We start from the raw sequence: 24,589 nt of genomic DNA on the forward strand, positions 1-24,589 counted from the left end.
AGCTGACGTGATGACCCCCCCACCCCGGGCCAGGCCGTTGCCTTCAGGGGCTGGCCTCCCACATCGCAACAGACACCGTCCAGATGGCAGCCAGGCGGGCACCTGGGCCCTCGCCTTCCACCTAGGCCTGGCCCCACAGGGCTGGTCCTGAGAGTCTGAGAAATAGCCTTTTCCCCACAGCCTGCGCTGACATGGGTCCGAGGGGTCAGGGTTTTCTGCTTGGCTGGGCTGTAGCTGCGGCCCCCAGGCTGGGGCTGAGTCAGCCCCAGGACCATGAACTGCTCAGGGGCCCTCAGAGGTCCAAAGTCCACCTCCGACCCATTCATCCTTCCCCCAGGCCCAAGAAGAGAGGCGTCACCTTCTAGAATGTCTGAGATAGGAAGGATCTTAGAACATTATTTAATGTAGTGTTTCCTGACTTGTCCCTCCAAGATCAGACAATTAGGGGCAAGGCTGATCTAGCCCCTGGCACAGAGGGCCTTGCTCGAGGCCCCACCCGAGCCTGAAGCAGAGTACAGCCTGAGCCTGAGGCTCGCCCAGCGCCTCTCCCCTGCCATCCGCACCACCAGGACAGTCAGCAGAGGGCATTCTCCTTGCTTTGGTCTCTTTGTGACAGAGGGCAGTGAGATGGGAATCTGGAAACACACCCAGGCTCAGAGGGCCACAGCAGACCCTGGTCTGCCCCAGGCCTCCCCCTTTACCTGTGTGATTTCTAGGCGGGAGGCTGGCTGGCAGGGCAGGTGAGAGAGAACGAGGGGAGAAAGACGAGCAAGGGGCCATGCTTGTGGCCAACTGTTTCGAGGAGTCAAAGACCACCTAATTTGCTTGGGGGCTTCTGGCCCTCATCGAAGCCAGTGCCTTAATACCAAATCCAATCTTGCCTTTCAACTTTAGGTCCAGGCTTGCCTACTGCCCGAGAAATGGGCCCCTTGTTCTCTGGGGAGCTGGGCCCATCTCCAGGTTCCCGCTGACCTACAGGTGCCTGAGGGAGGGTCAGCACATGGCCCCGCTGAAAGGCCCAGCACGAGGAGCTGCTCGAGGGCTGACTGGTACCAAAATCTGACTCTACTTGGGCTGGTGTAGCTGGAAGACCGGTACATCAGGCAGTGGACCTCTGACCCTGAGGAACGAGTGGCCAGGGCTCTGCCCGGAGCCGCTCTGCTGGCCTGAGGCAAGCATGGCAGCCTTTGCCTCCGAGCAGCTCAGGAGATGATAAAGGGTGGGCAGGTGAGATCTGGGCTGGCCATGCCCAGTACCAGTCCCATGGCAACTCAGGGGCTCCTGCCCATCCCAGCAGCAGCTGCTGCTGCCTGACCTATGATGGGCAAACTGGGAACAGGAAGACAAAGGGACCCCCCCCCCAGCAACCCAGGCCCAATGCCTTGGGGGCCAGAAGGTTCATTTGCCGGGCAGTTATACTGACTTCTTATTATGATTGGCACTGCAAAGCCCAGGAGATAGATTCTCAGCCAGAGACAGCAGCACCCTCTCCCCAGGGGGCACCAAGCCCCTCCCTGCACTGCCGACACTGACCGGGTACCATTTTCATCACCAAGCAGTGACTGGTGGCTGCTCGCCATGAACTGTGCAGTTGGGGTTGGAAGGGGAGGTGCCAGTCCCTCCAGGCCCTCCAGCCCGACCTCTCCTCCCCTCTTGGAGAGGTCTCTGTGGTTGACGGCCTAAAGGGTAAACAGATCCCTGTTCCAAATGGCTCCCCCCCTGCCTGCCCTGGAGCGGGACTGTCTGGGTTACAATTTCGATCCTAGTGGCACGGCTGTGGATGAGGTGGGGGCCGTGGTCTAGCTTGACCACCTGGTCCAAGGCGAACCCTGCCCTGCGGGGGGAGCTGCTGCTGCTGCTGCTGGGGGCTGGGATCCTTCCAGTTGGTTAGTGCTCACGTTGCTGCCTCTTGCCCTCTGTCCTCTGGTCCAGGCCGATCAGGGGCTCTGGGAAAACTGTTGGAATTCACGGCAATGATTAGCCCTTTCCAGGATCCTGCGAGAGACCAGAGACAGGGTTCAGATTGAACATGGGTGGGGGGGACCCTCAACTCCTGGAGAAGTGACGCAGGCTTTATTGGGTGGGCTGGTCCAGGTAGTGTCTCCCTCCCCATGCTGAGAGGTGGAGACAATGTCCAGAGACAGAAGAAGCAAGGGGTCCAGTTAGCCTGTGGCCCAGCCACCACCAGCCGCGGAAGCTCTCCGGGCTTCCCCTTAGCACATGTCTGCCACTGTAGGTCCATCGGTACAGTGGGGATGGAAGGGGATGAGGGGACCTGGGGGCGAGACCCCAGCCTCACCAAGAAGCACGGGCGAGCCTGACCCTTCCCCTCCCGGCCCTCGGCCGGGCCCCGGGGGAACCGCTCCCGGAGGATTAGGTAAGTCAAGCCGGGTCAGAGGCAGCCAGAGCAGACGGAAGAGCTCCAGGACGGGAGGGAGGAGGTGGAGGAGGAAGAGGACCCTGAGGCGACAGGGATCCATCCCCCATTCCCAAGCACGGGTCAGAGCCCTGCCTTACCCAATCAGGAGGGCGGGGATGAGGAGGAGGCCAGCGCCCAGGAGGAAGGGGAACCCCTTCATGAAGTTCAGGGTGGCCGGGTAGAGCGCGTTGAAGATGCCGGAGGCCAGCAGCATGGCCAAGCTATTCACACAGGCCACGGCGGAAAAGAGAGCACCTGGGAAGAAAGAAACCGCACACTCCGGAATCTGCAGGACCTCCCCGCACATCCTGACACCACAGCCCGTGTGACCTGGGGCAAGTCCCTTAACCTCTCGGCCTCTCACCTTACCCGCCTCTAAATCCCCTATCAGGTGTTGTCAGGAGGCTACCAGGAGAGCCCCGGGCACACAAGAGCAAACAAACACCCCGGGCAAACAAATGGCTGTGATTGAATCTACGTATTATAAGTACATGCGGTATCTTTGAGCCAGAGCCTGATACAACTGTTTCAGTTCATCCCCTTTGGAATTAGCTCCTGTTTAGGAGAAATTTCTGGGCTAATTCTCAGTTTCAGTACTTATTAGCTATATGCTCAGTGACTAAGTCACTCATCCTTCCAGGTTTCTGGCCCCTTTTTGTCAACTAAGGATAATACCTTTCATAGATTGTTGGTGATGTTAAATTCACATGTAAAGTACCTATCACAGGGCCAGGCCCCCTGGCAGCCAATTAGTAAGGGCTGCCTAATTTTTCCTGTTCCCCTTGGCACCTCTGGGCACAGGGAAGGTGCTAGAAAAAAGTTTATTGGAGTTCCCATTGTGGCGCAGTGGAAACAAATCCAGCTAGGAACCATGAGGTGGCGGGGTTCGATCCCTAGCCTCCCTCAGGGGGTTAAGGGTCTGGTGTTACCATGAGCTGTGGTGTAGGTCGCAGACATGGCTCAGATCCTGCATTGCTGTGGCTGTGGTGTAGGCTGGCAGCTGTCGCTCCTATTCAACCCTTTGCCTGGGAACCTCCGTATGCTGTGGGTGCAGCCTTAAAAAACAAAAAATAAATTTAAAAAGCTTATTCAGTGAATGAATGAAGGTACGTGGGTTCCGGGGATAACAGAAGCCACAGAAGACTGTATATGGTACCAGAATCTCTGCTATCATCGGATCCTCCTTCCAGGGTAGCTGGGGAAAACTGGATAAGCCAGATGTTTGCAGACTAGGGTCTAAAGACCCAGAGGCCTGAAAAGCTACTCCTTATAGATATACCCGCAGAATGTGAATTTTGCAAAATGAGCAACACATCAACAGAAGTTGATTTTAAACCGTCAGTCTCAGAGCTGGAAGGGCCTGCAGATACCCTCAAGAGCAATCCGATCAACTATAATAAAAAAATAAACAAACAAAAAAAGAGCAATTCATACTTGTTACAGATGAGGAAACAGGTCCAGAGAGGGAAGAGGACCTGCCCAGGATGCCATAGCCAGTGGGTGACAAAGCCAGGACTAAAACCCAGATCTTAGGAGTTCCCTGGTGGCTCAGTGGGCTAAGAACCTGGTGGTGTCACTGTGGTGGTACAGGTTTGATCTCTGGCCTGGGAACTTCCACATGCCACAGGTGCAGCCAAAAAAATAAATAAAGTAAAAGCTAGATCCTAAGACCTGCTGCTCTTCAAAACAGACCTGGTTGTGCATTCTAGCTCCATTACTTCCTGAGTGACCTTGAGTGAGTCAATTTAACCCTGCGGGCCTCTGCTTCATCGCCACGTGGGAGACATTGAAACCTATACCACAAAGTAGTTTGCCTCCTCTGAGCTTGGACACGTTGATCCCGGGGAAGCAGGGAACTCTGGCATGTCACATCCATTTTACAGATGGAAAAGCTGAGGTCTGGAAAGAGTAAATCCTCCACTTGGCTTATCCAAAAGGACCCTGGATAATTGTGCACTGCTGACCACAAATTCCAAACCTGTGGTCTGAAAATCCAAAGCACGGTGGTCCTGCCAGCTCTGGGCACTTTTTTTCTTTTTTTGCTTTTTAGGGCTGCTCCTGCAGCATATGGATGTTTCCAGGCCAGGGGTCAAATCGGAGCTGCAGCTGCCAGCCTACACCACAGCCACAGCCACACCAGATCTGAGCCCCATCTGAGACCTACACCACAGCTCATGGCAAAGCCGGATTCCTAATCCACTGTGTGGGGCCAGGGATCAACTCGTGGATACAAGTCAGGTTCGTTACCGCTGAGCCATGACAGCAACTCCAGCTCTGGGTGCGCGGACAGCCATGCCGTTGTCTTGGCTCCTTACTTCTCCAGGGTGCGAGAGAGGAAGGTAAGCTGCTTCCTGGCCATGTGTGTCCTCTGCCCAGTTCAGGCAACACTGGGCTTGAGACACCAGACACAGGCTAACCCGGACACTCACCCTGCTCAGACACGCTCACCAGCTTGGACAGCTTGGCCCGGATGACAGGAGTGATGACCAGCGACAGAAAGAGGAGCCCGTACCCTGCGGAGGAAGAAACAATCATCAAGAAAATGGGGTGTGGAGAGGGGAGCAGTGCTCCTGGACTGATCCCTACTCCCCCGCCCCATGAAGGACTCGAGTTAGACCCAGGAAGAACTTCCCTAATGAGCTACTGCACAGTAAGCACAGGGGAAATGCAAGTTCCTTTTCCCTTGACGCTTAGTTACTCCCAGACTTACACTGACTGTTTCCTTTGTAACTATTTCCTCTCCCTTGTGCAAGGGCTGTCTCCTCAGCAAAACCACAAGAGGACAGGGGAGCCTCCAAAGTGGCTACATCATGAGGTCCCCCGGGGTCCCTTCAGGCGACAGGCCCCCAAATCCCACTGCACTAGGGCTCCCCAGAGCAATGACAGCGTCTTCATCCTCTCTGCACCCCTGAGGGCGTGGAGCCCAATAACACCGAGTGGCAGGGGTGCTGCCGAGGGCAGGCGAGAATGGTACCTGGTCCCTGTCAGCCACCCTGTCCAAGCGAGCAGTCACATTAAGAGACTGTGATTACTGGGTGGCTGACTCTACACAAAAATATTTTAGGACTCTCTCAAAATACATCTGTCCCTTCAATGGAGTTCCTGCCGTGGCTCAGTGGAAACAAATCTGACTAGCATCCATGAGGACAGAGGTTTGGTCCCCGGCTTCGCTCAGTGGGTTAAGGAACTGGCATTGCTGTGAGCTGCAGTGTAGGTTGCAGACGTGGCTTCGATCTGCCGTTGTTGTGGCTGTGGGCATAGGCCAGTGGCTACAGCTCCAACTCGACCCCTAGCCTGGGAACCTCCACATGCCGCAGGCATGGCCCTAAAAAGACAAAATAAATAAATAAATAAATAAAACAAACCTGTCCCTTCAAAAAAGTTAACTTCCTCATTCCCAGTCACCCCCCCCCACCGCCCCAACCAAAGAAAGAACTACCACAGGCAGGAAATTGACATCTGTAGTCTGAGAAGACTGGCTTTTTAAAAAAAATCCAAACAAGGCGTTCCCGTTGTGGCGCAGCAGAAACGAATCCGACTAGGAACCATGAGGTTGCAGGTTCAATCCCCGGCTTCACCCAGTGAGTTAAGGATCTGGCATTGCCATGAGCCGTGTGGATCGAAGATACGGCTCGGATCCAGCATTGCTGTGGCTGTGGTGTAGGCCGGCAGCTGTAGCTCTGATTAGACCCCTAGCCTGGGAACCTCCAGATGCTGCAGGATCGCCCCTAAAAAGCAAAACACAGGAACAAAACCCAAAAAACCCAAACAAGCTGACCAAGGACATTTGCAATAGGTCTCGTGATTCTTATCGGAGAAGTGGCATGGACTTTGCTTAAGAGCACCACAAATATAGATTGTCGGAGCAATCAGTGTATGAGCCATATTTTTGTCTTTGGCCCTATCTCACTCATTAAGTGATAGCGTGAATGGATTCCTTTGGCTACGGAAGGTCTATATTTTCTATTTCACAAAGATGGCATTTTTATCAGGTTTCTTGGTTGTCTGTCCTCCAGCACAGGCCAGGGGCACGGAAACATTTCCAAAGACCCGGGCACGAACTATATGTGGGGGCAGCACATGGCTGCCCCCCAGTTTTCACCCAGCGCTTCTAAGATAAACAAACTGTCCCTGAACCCACACGCTTTACCTGTGAACATGAGGGGGGTGATGGTAGCAAAGGCAAAGACCACCAACCCCAGGATGTTGAAGGTCAGGCCGACCTCAGCCACCCAGCTGTCGGCCAGGCAGTGCTGCAGAAGCCGCAGGCCCAGCAGGCTGGTGAGGTAGGGGAGTTGCTGAGCCGCAGAGCCATAGCCGATCAGCCTAGAGTCCCAGCAGAGGGGTGAGCTCAGCTCATAGATGGTCAGGATGTCCTGGGCCCCCAGATGCACAGTGACCACCACGAAGATGGCCAAGGAGTACAGGGCTAAATGCTTCCTGGACTTCTCCGGAGCCTGGGTCACATAGAGCTGGACAATGGATCGGTGGTGACGGAGTGTGAAGAGCCGGGCAGGTGTGGGCTCCTTCACCGTCTCACCAAAGCAGAACGCTGCATAGACAGTCATGGCTATCAGTAAGGCCAAGGCCAGCCAGAAGGGGTTAGCAAAACCATGCGCCTGAAGCCAGTGGCCTCCGATAAGGCTTGCCAGCATCCCCGCCACCCCGATGCATGCTTCCAGCAGGGCCATTCGGATGGTACGGGTGCGGCTGGAGCTGACATCTGCCACGGAGGCAAAGCCAGCGGCCAGGAGGCCATTGAAATCGCCGAGGAGGGCACAAAGGATGCGGCCCAGCACAAAGTAGCCAACATGGAGCTGCAGCTGTACCACAAAGATGGACACCAGGGTCTGGAGCAGCAAGCCGAGGGAGGTCAGCACCAGCAGCGGGCGGCGGCCCACACAGTCACTCCAGGCGCCCAGCAGGGTGGAGGAGAAGAGTCCCACCAGGAAGCCGCCGACATTCATGTAGAGCGTCCAGTGGGAGGTAAGAGTCTCCACTTCCTGTGCAGGCAAGAGTCTTATTACCCAGGTGTTGCTCCTCGCTCTGGGCTGCCCACCCCCCACACCATCACCATCCTGGGATGAAGATTTTCTCTGCAGCCCTAAACCTCACAGAATTTCAGTACAACTCTTAAAAACTGACACTGGGAGTTCCCGTCGTGGCGCAGTGGTTAACGAATCCGACTAGGAACTATGAGGTTGCGGGTTTGATCCCTGTCCTTGCTCAGTGGGTTAAGGATCCGGCATTGCCGTGAGCTGTGGTGTAGGTTGCAGACACGGCTTGGATCCCGCATTGCTGTGGCTCTGGTGTAGGCTGGCAGCTACAGCTCTGATTAGACCCCTAGCCTGGGAACCTCCACATGCCGAAGGAGCGGCCCAAGAAATGGCAAAAAGACAAAAAAAAAAAAAAAAACTGACACTGGAGCCGGTATGGGAAACGGGCATGTTACATTCTCTGACTTTTCCCACCGTGAATGAAAAACGCCGCCTGCCACACCAGCCAACAAAGGATGCTGCGGCCATCAAGCCATCAGCCACCCCTATTGCCCCTGATGGTAAGCTCTGAAGGACAGAAACAAAGAGGGTGCCACTGCAAAGCTCTCAGCTGCTGCAGCCACCCCCCAAAGGTGCACCCTAAGGGGACCCAGGAAGGGCAAGAACAGGATACTGGTCCTTAGCCAGCTAAAGTGCACATCAAAGGAATGATTTCGGAGTTCCCGTTGTGGCTCAGTGGTTAACGAATCTGACTGGGAACGATGAAGTTGTGGGTTCGATCCCTGGCCTTGCTCAGTGGGTTAAGGATCTGGCATTGCCATGAGCTGTAGTGTAGGTCACAGACTGGCTGGGATCCCATGTTGCTGTTGCTGTGGCGTAGGCCAGTGGCTACAGCGTGGATGAGACCCCTAGCCTGGGAACCTCCATATGCCAGGAGTGCAGCCCTTCAAAAAAAAAAAAAGAGGAATGATTTCAATAAGCCCAGGCTCTCATATCTTCCCTTATGTAGCAAAGTACTAAATTCATTAACTTGAGATGTCTTTCTTTAATTAACAGTAGTATTTTGATGTTCCGACTGTCTGGTTTTTGTTGCAAAACTCCTATATAATCCTGGCTCCTTCCTTATCTCATAGGAGTAGTCTGCTGCTTTATCTGCGAAACTGCCTCCAGGGCCTGAGTTTTAGGGAAGTCCACCAAATAAAACATAGTTCTCAACTTTTAGGTTATGGATTTTTTTTTTTTTTCAGTCAACACCCCCTTTTTGTTTACCCTCAAGGCTCAGTTTATCGAGATCAACTTTATGCAACCCTACACCGCAGTTCTCAGGCCCCAACTTTGCTCTGGCCCGCCCACCACCCAATATCCGTATAAGCCCCTGGATGGCCCCAAACCTTCACGCAGGCCCCGCCCCCGCCGCTGCCCCACGCTCCAGTCCAGGGCCCGCCCCTGCCACGCCGCTCGCCTCTTCCCCCGCGCCCGCTCCTACCTGCGCGGTGGGATCCACGCTGTGGTTGCTGCAGCTGACCCTGTCGCGGGTGCCATTGTAGCCAAGGTCGGCACTGAAGCGGTGCCACAGGTACTGCGTAGTGACCGGGCCCTGCAAGACCAAGGCAAAGTTGGCGAGAAAGACGAGCGGCTCCACGCAGCCGCGGCACAGCACAGACTCCGGGGGCCCCTCGCAGCGTTGGTCCCGGGAGTTCGCGGGCGCCTCCATGCTCCTGCAGTTCTGAACGGGCGCCAGGCGGTCGGCTTTCTGCGCCTGCGCCCAGCGTCTCTCTCGCTGTGTTTTTTTTTTTTCCCCTGCAGTCTGGTGGGGCGGGATCAGGGCCGGTGGGCCTTTTCGCTCTTGGCCCCGCCCTCCCTGGGCTGGAGAGGGCAATCGAGGGGCCCTTCACCCCCGGCTCACTGAGTGACCTCACCTGCAAACCGTGCAAGGATACCGCCCTACACGTCTCCTTCCCAGCCCCAGAAACACCCATGATGATAACGAGACTATCCATATACCAATAATTAACACTTGTGGATCTCTTATCATACGCATTAATTACCCACCAACGCCATAGCCATTATTAATGATCCCAATGTACCCATAAAGAAACCAGGAGACTGGACATTCAAGGCCAAGCCAGAACACATGACTTCTGACATCTGTGCCCATATTCTGCACTGTAACAAAGGCCACTCAGTGGACAGCAGTGCAGTCTCCTGCTCTATGGCCTCAGTTCAATTACCTGTACTCTGCTACTGTCTTGGGCATGTCACTTACCTCTCTGTATCTCACTTTCTTTTCTTTTCTTTTTTTCTTTCTTTTTTTTTTTTTTTTTTTTTTGGCTTTTTGCCGTTTCTAGGGCCGCTCCCGCGGCATAGATTCCCAGGTTAGGAGTCTAATGGGAGTCGTAGTCACCCGCCTACGCCAGAGCCACAGCAATGGGGAATCCAAGCCACATCTGAAACCTACCCACAGCTCATGGCAACGCCTGATGCATAACCCACTGAGCAAGACCAGGGACCGAACCCGCAACCTCCTGGTTCCTAGTGGGATTCATTAACCACTGCGCCACGAGACAGGAACTCCTCAATTTCTTAATCTTTAAAAGAGTGGTGCTACCTCAAAGAGGGGCTGTGGAAGAACAGTGTCGGGTCCATTGTAAATACTGCTTTTGTTGTTAATAGACTGTCACCGGTCCTAGGATCTTTTCCTGGGGAACCAGTCTTCTGGCTGGGGCCGGGGCCTGGCTCTGCAGTGCCCTTGGAGGAGAAGATGGTGGAAGGCCTGGGAGGCCCCTGGGTGTGACGCTGTGCTTCTCGGTGCTCCTACTGTAGAAATCCGGGCAGAAGGCAATCACGTCTCCTGTCTGGGCCCATTTTATTGCCTGTAAAAGGGAATAGTATTACTTACTTGCATTTTTCCCTTATCGGCCCAATTAATGAGTGCCCTTTGTGTGTCAGGGACCATGTGGAGGGGCGGTCTGGGAAACAGCAGTGTAAAGGGAAAAAAAAGTGACCCCAGATTCTTGTATCTTCCCATACATGGAAATGTACCCAATCATTACCTTAAGCTGCCTGCCATTCCAGTTTCCACGAGGATCAGAGGATCAAGCCATTGGCCCCTGCAGTCGCCCATCACCTTCCCACTGACAGTGTGCCTGGGGGAAAGTCTGTCCTTTGGTTATTGCCCCTAGATCTTTAAGAGACACGTCTAAGGAATAATTTCAGAGACCCCAGATTCTTGTATCTTCCCATACATGGAAACGTGCCCAATCATTACCTTAAGATGTCTGTTCTTTGTAGTTAGCCGCAATCGTTTTATGTTGGACCAAGTGGGTTTTTTTGTTTTTTTTTTTATTTCCAATGGGTGGGCGATTGTAGTGGCTAATGGCTTGAGCCTTGTAGAACTGGAATGGCAGGTAACCTTGTTTTTCTTTACATTGCTGTGCTTCCAGAGCCCCTCCCACCCACCCCCAGCATGGTCCGGGACAATTCCTTTGTGATCTCTTCGGAACAGCTTCTCAGAGTTGAGTAAGAAACTGAGTAAACTCAGCTCACAGCTCATGTGTTGTGTGTGTGTGTCGGGGGGCTGGGGAGGGGTGCGGTGCTGTTCAGGGGGGTAACAGAGAGAGAGAAGAGGCTTTTACCAGGACCTGTAGTTTCTAGAATGGTGGGGAGAGGCATCAAAGAATCCTAATCCAAGTAAGATTTCAACTGTGGAAAGCGATTTGAAGGAGACGGGCTGTGGGGCTCTGAGGAGTCCCGGGCTGGGTGGGAAGGAGCAGAGCCAGGAAAGGCTGCCTTCCTGACAACAGGGCAGCTGAGTGGATTTCTGGAGGCAAGCCTGTGCCATGACCCACCTACCTGATTCTTGGTGTGATGGGGGCTCCATTTCTGACCATCGTGACTGTGTGTGTATTTGTTGCTGGTTTATGGACTATCCCCCGTCTCCCCTGAGCCAGAAGGAATCCCAGGCTCAGACTAGGCAGATGCTGGCTGGCTACTGGTGGACTGAAAGAGGCCTGCACCCCTACACGACCATCACCACCCAGTGGTCTTCCTAGAGATAGGAAGTTACACATTAAATGCACAAGCCCCTGGCTTGGCTTTCTCCCTTCCCAGCTACCTATGCAAAAGCTTTGCCCAGTCAGGTCAGCTCCAGTGAAGAAGGGATACCCACCTGAAATCTAGAGTTATTTCCTAGATAAAGAACCAAGACTGAGGGAGTGCCCGTCATGGCTCAGTGGTTAACAAATCTGACTAGGAACCATGAGATTGCGGGTTCGATCCCTGGCCTCGCTCAGTGGGTTAAGGATCCAGCGTTGCCATGAGCTGTGGTGTAGGTCGCAGACATGGCTTCAACCCCATGTTGCTGTGGCTGTGGCGTAGGCCGGCAGCTATAGCTCCCATTAGATCCCTAGCCAGGGAACCTCCATGTGCCTCAGGAGCGGCCCTAGAAAAGGCAAAAAAAAAAAAAAAAAAAAAAAAAAAAAGAACTAAGACTGAGGAGTTCCCATCGTGGCTCAGCCGTAATAAATTCGATAGTATCCATGAGGATATGGGTTCGATCCCTGGTCCTGCACAGTGAGTTAAGGATCTCATGTTGCAGTACAGCTCCAATTCAGCCCCTAGCCTGGGAACTTCCATGTGTCCATGTGCAACAGGTGTGGCCCTAAAAAGACAAAAAAAAAAAAAAAAAAAACAATTAAGACTGAGGGCAAAGTTCATCTCTGGGAGTGGGACAGGGTGTGGCTGATCCCAGAGCTGAAGCCTTCAGTGCCCACTAGGGGAGAGGCCTCTTCTAACTGATGAAATCAGATTATTTTTAAGGCAGAACAAGGACTTTTTTTTCTCCCCTTTTTAGGGCCGCACTTGTGGCATATGGAAGTTCCTGGGCTAGGAGTCTGAATCAGAGTTGCAGCTCATGGCAACTCTGGATCCTTAACCCACTGAGCGAGGCCAGGGATCAAATCAACAACCTCGTGGAGACAAGTCGGGTTTATTTCCGCTGAGCCACAGTGGGACCTCCAGGACAAGAACATTTTTATTTCTTTATTTTGTCTTTTCAGAGCTACACCCATGGCATATGGAAGTTCCCAGGTTAGGGGTCTAATCTGAGCTGCAGCTACCAGCCTACACCACAGCCACAGCAATGCAGGATCTGAGCCAAGTCTGTGACCCACACCGCAGTTCATGGCGATGCTAGATCCTTAACCCGCTGAGTGGGGCCAGGGATCAAACCTGCATCCTCATGGATACTAGTCAGGTTCTTAACCTGCTGAGCCACAATGGGAACTCTCTAAAGCATTTTTAAGCATAAAATTTTCTCTCTGCCCATTTGAGCCACTACCCCGTCCCCTTTAGTGTGCATTGGGCATCTGCATTACACATTAACTACATCTCCTTAGAGGACACAGCAGGGAGTTCCCTGATGGCCTAATGGTTAAAGGATCCATCCAGCGTTGTCATTGCTGTGGCTCAGCCAGAGGGTTCGATTAAGGGTTATAATCCTTAGGGTGGTTTGCATAAAAATTTCCGTTTCTTTCTTAGATTGTCTATTTTTTTATTTTTTATTTTTTTGCTTTTTAGGGCCAGACTTGCAGCATATGGAGGTTCCTAGGCTAGGGGTCAAATCGGAGCTACAGTGCTGGCCTACACCACAGCCAGAGCAACACCAGATCCTTAACCCACTGATTGAGGCCAGGGATCGAACCTGCATCCTCATGGTTCCTAGTTGGATTCATTTCCTCTGCGCCGCCACGGAAGCTCCAGATTGACTATTGATTACTTTTTTTGTCGACATAACTCCTTTAAAACTTAGCTACACTCAGGTCACTGCTCTGCTCAGAACCATCCAGTGGCTTCTGTTTCATCCAGTGAAAACCAAGGGCCTAAGGCCACGTCGTGCCCTGTGTCAAAATGTTCTCTATAAGAAGTTCTCTATCATGGACAATAGGAAAAAAATTGTGGACAAACTGCTTGCCCATCGGTGGGAAAATGGTTGAGTGAATGGCAATAGGTCCACTCAGTGGATATTAGCCAATAAAATGGTATATCCAAAGAGATGGCAATAATATGAAAACTGCTTGTCCCATTTTTATGTGAAGAAAATGGAGGACTTTTTGTTTATATGGTTTGGTCACAGGTCTAGAGAAGAATTGTGCTGGAGTTCACTTGCGGAGCAGCGGGTTAAGGATCCAGGATTGTCACTGCAATGGCTCAGGTCACTGCTGTGGCATAGGTCCAGTCCCTGGCCTGGGGAACTTCCACATGCCTCAGGTGTGACCAAAAAAGAGAGAGAGAGAGAACTGCGTTGAGTGAAGTCTGGAAGACACTGCACCAAAATATTGACAGAGGCTGTCTCGAGGTTGGTGTGGGTCGAGGGGAGGTAAGATTTTCTTCTTTCTCTTTTAAAAATATATACTGGAGTTCCCGTTGTGGCTTAGGGGTTAATGAATCCGAGTAGGAACCATGCGGTTTCAGGTTCCATCCCTGGCCTCGCTCAGTGGGTTCAGGATCCAGCGTTGCCGTGAGCTGTGGTGTAGGTCGAAGACATGGCTCGGGTGCCGTGTTACTGTGGCTGTGGCACAGGCCAGCAGCTACAGCGCCAATAGGAGCTTAGCCCACTGAGCGAGGCCAAGGATCGAACCTGCAACCTCATGGTTCCTAGTCGGATTCATTAACCCCTGAGCCACGACAGGAACTCTGCCCTTAAAAATATTTTTAACTCTTCTAATATGTACATATTTTTTGTCCAGGCTTGTGGCATGCAGAAATTCCCAGGCCAGGGATCAAACTCATACTATAGCAACCACCCACGTGACACCAGAGGCAACGCTGGATCCTTAACCCACTGAGCCACCAGGGAACCTCTAAACATGAATTTTAGTTATGGAAAACAGAACATTAAAAACAAAAATCTGATTGAATTCCTATTGTAGCTCAGATCCCTGGCTTTATCTGGTGTTGCCCTGGGCTGCGGTGTGGGTCACAGATGTGGCTCGGATCTGGCATTGCTGTGGCATAGGCTGGCAGCTGTAGCTCCGATTCAACCCCTAGCCTGGGAATCTCCATATGCTTGCAGGTGCAGCCCTAAAAGGCAAAAAAAAAAAAAAAAAAAAAAAAAAAAATCTGATGACGCTCCTCTACTTTAAGCTGAAGATCAACTTCATGCCCTTTGATATTCGGGAGAGATCCATTGGAGCTGACTTTCCTTCAACCAGGCTCAGCGTGAAGGTGTTAAACTTACTCTGTTCTCATCACAACCTTATCAGGTATGTACGATTATTTTTGCAGATGGCATATCTACGGCTTCGAGAGATGCAGGAAAAAGTCCTTCCCGCTCTTGGTATGGGTTTTCTTCTCCTTACATCTATTCCAGTGTTTTCTGGATCCCAAGCTTTACTACGTGTTGGTCCTTTGCCAGGAACACCCTTCCCATCTTGCTTTGCCTATTCAACTCCTATGCATCCTTTAAGAAGCCACCTCTGGACCACACTTCCAGGCAGAATTCGTGTGTGCTTGGCATGTGCTCCCACAATACTGTATTCATACCTTTAATCCTGCTTTTATACTTCACTTGGTGCTAAATATGTGTTCACGAATTTCTCTCCTCCCCACCCGGACCCACATCCTGTCTCCAGACTTGAGAGCAGAGATGTTTTATTCACCTCTGCAGCTCCTAGCACTGGGCCTGGCATGCAATAAGGTGAAATGTTAAATAAATGTCACAGTCGGAGTTCCTTCTGTGGCAAACAGGACTGATGGCATCTCTGGTGTGCCGGGAGGAAGGTTCAATCTCCAGCCCGGCATAGTGGGTTAAGGAGCTGGTGTTGCTGCAGCTGCAGCATGGGTTGCAGTTGTGGCTCAGATCTGATCCCTAGCCTGGGCACTCCATATGCCATGGGGCAGCCAAAAAAAGAGAAAAAAAAAAGTTGATGGCATCCACCAACCTCAGTCCATTGATTGCAGCTGTTTGGATTGCTACATCAAATCAGGATGCTTCTCTGGGTTGGTGGGAAGGAGTCATGTGATCCATTAGTTGTGTCTGCTGTGGCCTCAGAAATGAAAGAACTGCACTCATGACAGTGTGTTGGAACTCTGGGTTATGTGCTCAGTAAGTTTTGTTGAGACACTTTGGAGAAGCCCCTGGAAACTCTGATGGTTTCTTGGCTCCCACTTGGGCAATGCCTGTAGAGCGCTGTGGGACGGATGATGGCAACAAGCGTTCCTCATCCAAATGACAGTTTTGTCCCAGGTTCCACCCAAAGCCTGGGCTTCCTTTTAACAAGTGGCCAACCACAGCTTCTTAGAGAACAGGTCTTTTTTGTTTTTTGGGCTTCGTTTTCATTTTTATTTTTTGGCCGCTTCTGCCGTATGTCGAAGTTCCTAGGCCAGGGATCCAACCTGTGCCAGCAGCGACCCGAGCTGCTGCAGTGCCAGTGCCAGATCCTTTGCCCACTAAGCCACAAGAGAATTCCTGTTTTTGTTTTTAGATGTTACAAGAAAGGGAAGAGAGTGAATGAGGGTAAAGACACTTCCTGTTTCGAGCTGTTGCTTCTCACATGCCAGCTGTAAACTTTGTGTGACTATGTCCAGGCACCATGGATGGTGGTTGCTTGAAGTTGGGGAGGGATTTGACCAGAAGGAAGTCAGGCTGTCCCAGGTGAGGGGACCAGCTGAGCCTCAGAGAGCAAAGCTGTGCAGAGCCAAAGCGGCGCAGGGCCAAAGGCTCAGCTCCCCAAACACTTAATCCCTTAACCCTCTGGGGAGCTTCCCCAGACCACTTGCTGCTTGGGGCTCCTGCCCTTGGTCTCATTTTAAACACTTACTTTTTCTTCTTCTTTTTCTTTTTTTTTTTCTTTGTCTTTTTAGGGCCACACTTGGGCATAGCCAGAAAAAAAAAAAAAGTTTGGGAGAAGGTCAGGTACATGGAATTATCCTGTGAATAGCACAGTTAAATAGCATTATGTTGTGTATGTTAAAACGGGTCAGCTTGTTAAATGTAAATATTTAAATACACTATACAAACCTCTCGCGGCACGTGTTCATTCTTCTTTTCCCTGGATTCTCAAATAAGGTAAGTGACCCAGGGTTCTTGACCTCTGGGAGGCCCTGCAGGGGTTCCTCATGACTGACACAGTTTGGGGGTGACCATAAAGATAGCATCTAGGGGTTCAAAGGAAGGACACCTTTTAGGCAGGCCCCCTCTCAGTTCCGGGTTCAGAACTCTGGCTGTGATGGTCTGGAGCGCCTGGCATTTCTGAGGGCATCAGAAAACGAACTCACACAAGACTGGGGTGCCAACCCGAAGGCGGCTCACAGGCTGTATTGGCCACATGGTTCAACCAGGGCTGCCCATTTCTGGTAGAGGAATGGCGGAGAGGTTATGTGATTTTCTCAAAGACACACAGAGTGGCAGAGTTGATATCTGAGTTGGTATTTGACTCCGGAGCCTCTGGCATTCCGCTCGCTCCAGCTCAGACACAGCTGCTGGGCTGGATATGGCCCACAAGTGTATTTTGTTTGAGTCAAACCGTGTTTTTCTTTTTCCTTTCCTTTTTTGCTTCTTCCTTTCTTTCTTTCTTTCCCTCCCTCTCTCCCTCCTTCCTTTTTTTTCTTTTTCTTTTGTCTTTTTAGGGCCACACACGTGGCATATGGAGGTTCCCAGGCTAGGGGTCGAATCAGAGCTGCAGCTGCCAGCCTACACCACAGCAATGCCAGATCTGACCCAAGTCTGTGACCTGCACCACAGATCACAGCCATGCTGGGTCCTTTAACCCACTGAGCGAGGCCAGGGATCAAACCTGCATCCTCATGGATACTAGTCAGATTCATTTCCACGGAGCCACGGCAGAAGCTCCTTCCTTCCTTCCTTCCTTCCTTCCTTTCTTCCTTCCTTCCTTTTCTTTCTCTCTTTCCTTTTCCTTTCCTTTTCTCTCTCCTTCCTCCCTCCCTCTCTCTCTGTCTCCTTTTTTTTCTTCTTTCTTTCCCATGGTGTGCAGCAGCTTCATGTGGGATCTCAGTTCCCAAACCAGAGCCGCAGCAGTGAAAGTGCTAAATCCTAACCACTAGACCACCAGGGAACTCCCAGCCATGCAGTCTTTTCAAAAAACTAGTTGGCTCACATTGTATATTGTAAATTTTGAATTTGTTGCCAACATTTAACAACTGGAAGATTCACCTGAAGATCCAGATTTCTGGATTCTCTTGAAAACTCAAAATTATGGCAACATTCACACAAGCCTATTACCTAGTTGAAGTTAGGAAGGGACTCTCCGTTGTTTTGAGGTAGGGCATGTGCTCTCCAGTTCACTCCCCCACCCCCGTCACCTTCATTGGCATAAAGAACATCTGGCCTTGTAGGCCAGCAAGCTGGCAGCCCATTTACCAGGCTCTGCCATTGTATGGGATCCCAACGTTTCTTTCTTTTTTTTTTTCTTTTTCCTTTTTTTTTAGGGCCACACTCATGGCATATGGAAGTTCCCAGGCTTGGGGTGGAATCAGAACTTTAGCTGCCGGCCTCCACTACAGCTACAGCGACATAGGTTGCAAACTACACCACAGCTCATGGCAATGCCAGATCCTTAACCCACTGAGTAAAGCCAGGGATCAAACCCGCAACCTCACGGTTCCTAGTCAGGTTCGTTTCTGCTGCACCACAACAGGAACTCCGGGACCCCAACGTTTCTATAGGGCCTGTACTGATGTTTTCTGCGCATAGAGCAGATGGAATCACTGTGACACTATGCTTAGCTGCTACTCCAAGGGTCTGAAAAACATTGTTTCTTCCCACACTGTGTTGATTCAATTAGCTGTAGGGCCACCTTAGCATCCATCCCACCACAGTCTGCTAATGCTACACCTCACAGCAACGGGGAGGGAGTGCAAAGCCAGAGAAGTCAGCAGGGGGCTTCTGATGCCCCTGGGCAGTTCAGTTTGGATCTTACTGAGTTCAAAGTGCCTGTGCGACATCTCTGGTAGAGGGCCCACGGGCAGCTGTACTCAGAGCTCGTGAGGAAGGGCAGGGTCGGGAGCCATCTGCCTATGATAGAGCCTGGGGTGGAAGGATCTTCCCGAGAGGACAGGACAAGGGGCAAGGAGCCTGGAAAGGAGGCAGTGAGGAGACAGAGGAAGAAGGAGTGAGCAGAGAGGGAGGAGGAGAAGCAGAAGGGAGGGTTGAGGAGCCCAGAGAGGGGAATTTGCAGGTGACACTGGTGACATGCTAGATTCTAAAGAGAGCTCGACGGAGTTCTCTTTGTGGCTCAATGGTTAACGAACCCAACTAGGATCCATGAGGATGTGGGTTCGATTCTTGGCCTCGCTCAGTGGGTGAAGGATCCGTGTTGCCATGAGCTATGGTGTAGATCGCAGTTGCGGCTTGGATCCCAGTTGCTGTGGCTGTAGCTGGCAGCTGTAACTCTGATTTAACCCCTAACCTGGGAATTTCCATGTGCCCAGGGTGCAGCCCTTAAAAAAAAAAAAAAAAGCAAACACCAAAAGAGAGAGAGGTCGAAGCAATTACGGGTCAGTGCTGGCACCCGAGATGGACAAACGAAGGACAGAAATCCATTCACAATGGGTTAAAGCCCGATCAGCTGGACACTTAATACCGAGGAGCGACGCAAAGGTGCCCCTTGACAAGCTCACCCTTAGAGAATGGGACAAGCAAGATGCAACACATTTGAGGCCGGGATTAGCTCCTCTCCCAAGGATGGGGCTGAAGCTTTAGGGATGAGCAGGCCTGGTGTCAGAGAGTGATGGAATCTCAGGGAAGCATATCTGAGACTGACACTCAGTCACGGGGAGAGTGAAAGCAAAAGGCGCCACCTCAGCCCATCCTGCCGGCTCAGCCACAGACGCGCCCTCCCATCCTCCCGCGTCACCTGTCAAGGCAGCCAGCTGCCCCGACGGTCCAAGCGCTGCCTCTTTCAAACGTACATTCCAACTGTCAGAGGCTAAGCTGGGATAACTTTGCAGCCCTGCCAAACCAACCCTTCAGGACCTCCCACTAGCTTTCCCCATTTTTAGCTTTTCTATGCGTTTATTTTGACATTTGATTGACATTTGCCCTGATGAGTGGGAAAGGGAAAAACGCAGAGTTGCTTCCCTCCACCCTGTGCGGTACACTTCAGGTAAAGCTGGAACGTCACCAGGCATCTGAAAGCAATTGCCTTGGGCCACAGGTGAGCGCTATTGCCCTAAGAGTGGGTGACAGCATTTCAGCAGTGGAAAAAAAAAGGGGGGGGGGATTCAAAGACTTGTGGAAGTTCTCGTGTGCTGCATTGGGTTAAGGATCCGGGGTTGCCATAGCTGTGCACAGGTTGAAACTGCGGCATAGGTTCAATCCCTGACCCGGGAACTTCCATATGCCATGGGTGCAGCCAAAAAAAAAAAAAAGAAAAAAAGAAAAAAAAAATAGACATGTGACTCATACAACTCAACATCAAAACAAAAACAAACGAAAACAACCTGAGGCGTTCCCATCATGGCATAGAAGAAATGAATCCAACTAGGAACTATGAGGTTGAGGGTTTGATCCCTGGCCTCGCTCAGTGGGTTAGGGATCTGGCATTGCTGTGGCTGTGGTGTAGGCCAGCAGCTATCGCTCGGATTTGACCCCTAGCCTGGGAACCTCCAAATGCCTCGGGTGTGGTCCTAAAAAAAAACAAAAGGAAAAGAAAAATAGGCAGAAGCTCTGAATATTCACTTTCCCAAAGTAGACATACAGACAGCCAACAGGCAAATGGAAAGAGGTTCAAGATCAAGAAACACCAGGAAGATGCAAATAAACCACACTGAGCTATCACCTTACACCTGTCAGAATGGCTATTGTCAAAAAGACAACAAGAATCACGTGTCTGTGAGGATGTGCGCTGATGATGGGAATGCAAATTGGCGCAGCCACGATGGAAAACCTTACAAGATTCCTCAAAGAATTAAAAAGAGAACTACCAGGAGTTTCCATTGTGGTTCAGCAGTAGCAAATCCGACGAGTATCCACGAGGATGCAGGTTTGATCCCTGACCCTGCTCAGTAGGTTAAAGATCTGGCATTACTGTGAGCTGTAGTGTAGGTTGAAGATGCTACTTGGATCTGGCATTGCTGTGGCTGTGCTAGGTGGAACTTCCATATGCCACAGTCTTAAAAAAAAACAAAAAACAAACTACCATACAATTCATCAGTTCCACTCCTGAGTATTTATCCGAAGAACAAAAACACGAGTCAGAAAAGATATATGCAATAGCCAATATCTGGAAGTGACCTAAGTGCCTCTCAATAGATGAATAGATAGAGACACGGGAGATTCATGTATCGCCCACAACAGAAGCTTAGTCAGCCCTAAAATAAGAATGAAATGTTGCCATTTGCGACCACATGATGACCCTAGAAAGCATTATGCCAAATGAAATAAGTCAGACAGAGAAAGACAAATACCGCACGATCTCAGGTATATGTGGAATCTAAAAAAATACAACTGAAAACCTAAAACAGAAGCAGAGTTACGGATACAGGAAACGGTGGTTGCCAGAGGGAAGGAGGGGGTCAAGGGAGGAGAGGAATAGGTGAGGAGACTAAGAGGTCCAAGTGTCCAGCTGCCAAATAAATGTGAAATGTATGAGGGGGAACAGAGGCAATAGCTATGTCCTATCTTTGTATGGTGACATGCGGTCTCTAGATTTAGGGTGGCAGTCATTTTGAAATGTATAGAAATATCGAATCCCTCCCTTGTATGACAGCAACTAACGTAGTGTCGTAGGTCCATTATTCCTCAAAACCAAACAAACTCATAGAAAAAGAGATGAGATTTGCAGTTACCAAAAGTGGGAGGCAGGGGCAAGGGGAACTGGAAGAAGGCAGTCAAACGATACAAACTTCCAGTTACACGATAAATATGTTCTTGGAGTTTCCATCACGGCTCAGCAGAAAGGCATCTGACTAGTATCCCTGAGGACACAGGTTCGATCCCTGGCCTCGCTCAGTGGGTTAAGGATCTGGCATTGCTGTGAGCTGTGGCGCAGGTCCCAGATGCGGCTCAGATCCGGTGTTGCTATGGCTGTGCTGAAGGCCTGTGGCTCCAGCTCCAATTTGACCCCTAGCCTGGGAACTTCCATGCGCTGTGGGTGCAGCACAAGAAATGTCAGGAAAAAGACAAAAAAAAAAGACACACACACACACACACACACAAACTACATGGAGCACAGGCTAAATCACCTTAGGATCACAGGTATGAACGGGACCATAAATGATAACCCCAGCGTAGGGTTCTTGCAAGAAGTCCTGATTCCTCAGAGTAAATACTCTGACCCCCTTCTTTCTTTTTGAATATTTATCTGAATCTCCTTTCAGACAATGCTTTACTTGTGCATATAATCCCTCCTGTTCTCAAATTGTACACTTGAATACCTTTTTTTTTCTTTTTTTTCCCCTTTTGGGCCAAACCTGCAGCCTATGGAAGTTCCTGGGCCAGGGAATGAATCTGAGCTGCATTCGTGGCCTACACCACAGTTGGGACAACGCTGGATCCTTAATCTACGGCTCCAGGCTGGGGATCAAAACTGGCAACACCACAGAGACTAGCCAAATCACTAACCTGCTGCACCACAGCGGGAACTCCTGAATCTTTCTTTCTTTCTTTTTTTGGTGTTTGGTCTTTTTAGGGCCACGCTTGCGGCTATGGAGGTTCCCAGGCTAGGGGTCTAATCGGAGCTGTACCTGCCGGCCTACACCACAGCCACAGCAACACAGGATCCAAGCCTCGTCTGCGACCTACACTACAGCTCACAGCGACGCCAGATCCTTAACCCACTGAGCACGGCCAGGGAACGAACTCGCAACCTCCTGGTTCCTAGTCGGATTCATTTCTGCTGTGCCACGACAGGAACTCCATGAATCCCTTTTTAAGTTTATGTTTTCTTTACTTTTTTCCCATTTCCTCTGTTTTCAAAAGGTGGACTTGAACCACTTTCCACATATACTCGAAGTCTGTTCATTGTTAGTGCGAGGACGTCCCTCTGCTACGGATCCTAAAACAATTTCCAGAAAGGTGGCAGTGGTACAGAGAGATCCTGGGTGTTCCCTGTGAATTAAAGAGAACTTATCAAAACTGATGTGAGCAGGCGCCCAGCTTCGGAATAGTGGGATCTCCCCCACTCTTTCCTACATGCATGTTTTTTAGGAAACTACAGAAGTTGTCCTACAAAAAAAATTTAATAGCATGACCCAAATGCACCACACATAATAATAGTAGCTAAAGAATAATGAGTATTTACCACGTGCCAAGCACAGAAATATCTCAGCTGATCCTAGTAAAACCTTACGAGGTGGTTATCGTCGTTCTCATTTATAGAGGCAGAGACTGAGGCTTTTAGGGATTAATTTATCAAAGGTCCTATGTGGGACTTCCTGTCGTGGCTCGGCAGAGACGAATCTGACTAGCATCCATGAGGCTGCAGGTTTGATCCCTGGCCTTGCTCAGCGGGTTATGCATCCAGCATTGCTGTGAGCTGTGGTGTAGGTCGCAGATGTCGCTCTGATCTGGTGGTGCTGAGGCTGTGGCGTAGGCCAGTGGCAACAGCTCTAATTCGACCCCTAGCCTGGGAACTTCCATGTGACGCAGGTGGGGCCCTAAAGAAACAACAACAAAAAGTCTTATGTGATTAAGCGTCTAAGACATTAGTTGAAGCTTATCTGTCTGCTTCCAAAGCTAGACTGCTCACTCCTGCCCTCTGCTGCCTCCTGGGTCTGCAGAACGGTTGGCGGATATCCAGCTCATTACGGAGTCCTTTCTCAAGCAAAAAGCGAGTATTCAAAAAAAGTCCCAACCACACCCCTATCTCTAACTCAATCTTCTACAAAATCTCTGTTGAAAAATCACGGAGTTCCCATTGCTGCTCAGCGGGTAGAGGACTGGATGTTGTCTCCGTGAGGGTGCAGGTTCGATCCCTAGCCTCACCCAGTGGGTTCAGGATCCAGCATTGCTGTAAGCTGCGGTATAGATTGCAGATGCTGCTCAAATCTGGCGTTACCTTGGCTGTCTGCAGATGAAGCTCCGATTCAGCCCCTGGCCTGGAAAATTCCATATGCCACAGCTGTGAAAAGGAAAAAACAAACAAACAAACAGCATTAGCAAGCCCTCATACCCAACCTTAAAATGAATTTTCCCAGGAGTTCCCTGGTGGCCTAGTGCTTAGAACATGGCACTTTCATCACTGTGGCCTGGGTTCAATGCCTAATCAGGGAACTGAGATCCCACATAAAACTGCTGCATGACACAGCAACCCCGCCACTCCAGCCCCCCAATTTTTTTTTTACCTGTCTCTTAAGATGAGAAAATGAGGGAGTTCCCACTGTGGCTCAGCAGTAATGAATCCGACTAGGAACCATGAGGACTCGGGTTTGATCTCTGGCCTTGCTCAGTGGGTTAAGGATTTGGCATTGCTGTGAGCTGTGGTGTAGGCCAACAGCTCCAGCTTCAATTCGACCCCTAGCCTGGGGGATAAGAAATTACCCTAGAAACTTAATTTTTTTTTTTTTTTTTGGTCTTTTTGCCTTTTCTAGGGCTGCTTCCAGTGGCATATGGAGGTTCCCAGGCTAGGGGTTGAATTGGAGCTGTAGCCTCCAGCCTACGCCAGAGCCACAGCAACGCGGGATCCGCACCGTGTCTGCAACCTACACCACAGCTCACGGCAACGCCAGATCCTTAACCCACTGAGCAAGGTCAGGGATCAAATCTGCAACTTCATGGTTCCTAGTCAGATTCGTTAACCACTGTGCCACGACGGGAACGCCTAGAAACTTAATTTTTATTGCTGCTACTATTTAATGCATCTTTACCTTTTTTATGATTATGAAAATGTTCAAGTGGAGAAGGACAATGAACCCCCAGGTACTCCTCACTTAGATTCAACAATTATCAAAATCTTGCCACAAGTTCAGCCATTTTTGTCCTTTGCAGAATTTTTTTATTTTTAATTTTATTTTTTGTCTTTTTTAGGGCTGCACCCACGACATATGGAAGTTCCCAGGCTAGGAGTAGAACTGGAGCTACAGCTGCCAACCTACACCACAGCCACAGCAACGCGGGATCCAAGCTGCATCTGCGACTTACACCACAGCTCATGGCAAGGCAGGATCCTTAACCCACTGAGCAAGGCCGGGGATACTAGCCAGGGTCATTACCACT

At 50.8% G+C, this 24,589-nt stretch overlaps 1 protein-coding gene across 11 annotated transcripts in view; it reads right to left on the reverse strand.

Annotated features, from left to right (window-relative positions):
- Nucleotides 1-367: 367 nt before the first annotated feature.
- SLC46A1 (solute carrier family 46 member 1) overlaps nucleotides 368-24,589 on the reverse strand; it is a 59,063-nt gene continuing 34,841 nt past the window's right edge. For 2 of the 11 annotated variants that reach the window (XM_084982843.1, XM_084982845.1), the window contains exons 2-8: nucleotides 11,269-11,464; nucleotides 10,025-10,289; nucleotides 8,903-9,013; nucleotides 6,570-7,422; nucleotides 4,849-4,932; nucleotides 2,518-2,674; nucleotides 372-1,995 (exon numbers count right to left, since the gene is read on the reverse strand). In XM_084982843.1, the coding sequence (XP_084838969.1) occupies nucleotides 1,938-1,995; nucleotides 2,518-2,674; nucleotides 4,849-4,932; nucleotides 6,570-7,386 (1,116 nt within the window). In that variant the 5' untranslated portion in view covers nucleotides 7,387-7,422; nucleotides 8,903-9,013; nucleotides 10,025-10,289; nucleotides 11,269-11,464 and the 3' untranslated portion in view covers nucleotides 372-1,937. 11 annotated transcript variants of the gene reach the window in all.

The sequence above is a fragment of the Sus scrofa genome, chromosome 12 (genome assembly GCF_054392235.1).
Source record: "Sus scrofa isolate SSC_HxYL_T2T_F1_AM1 chromosome 12, Sscrofa_HxYL_maternal_Yorkshire_Landrace_v2.0, whole genome shotgun sequence".
In the NCBI taxonomy this organism is placed as follows: Eukaryota; Metazoa; Chordata; class Mammalia; order Artiodactyla; family Suidae; genus Sus; species Sus scrofa.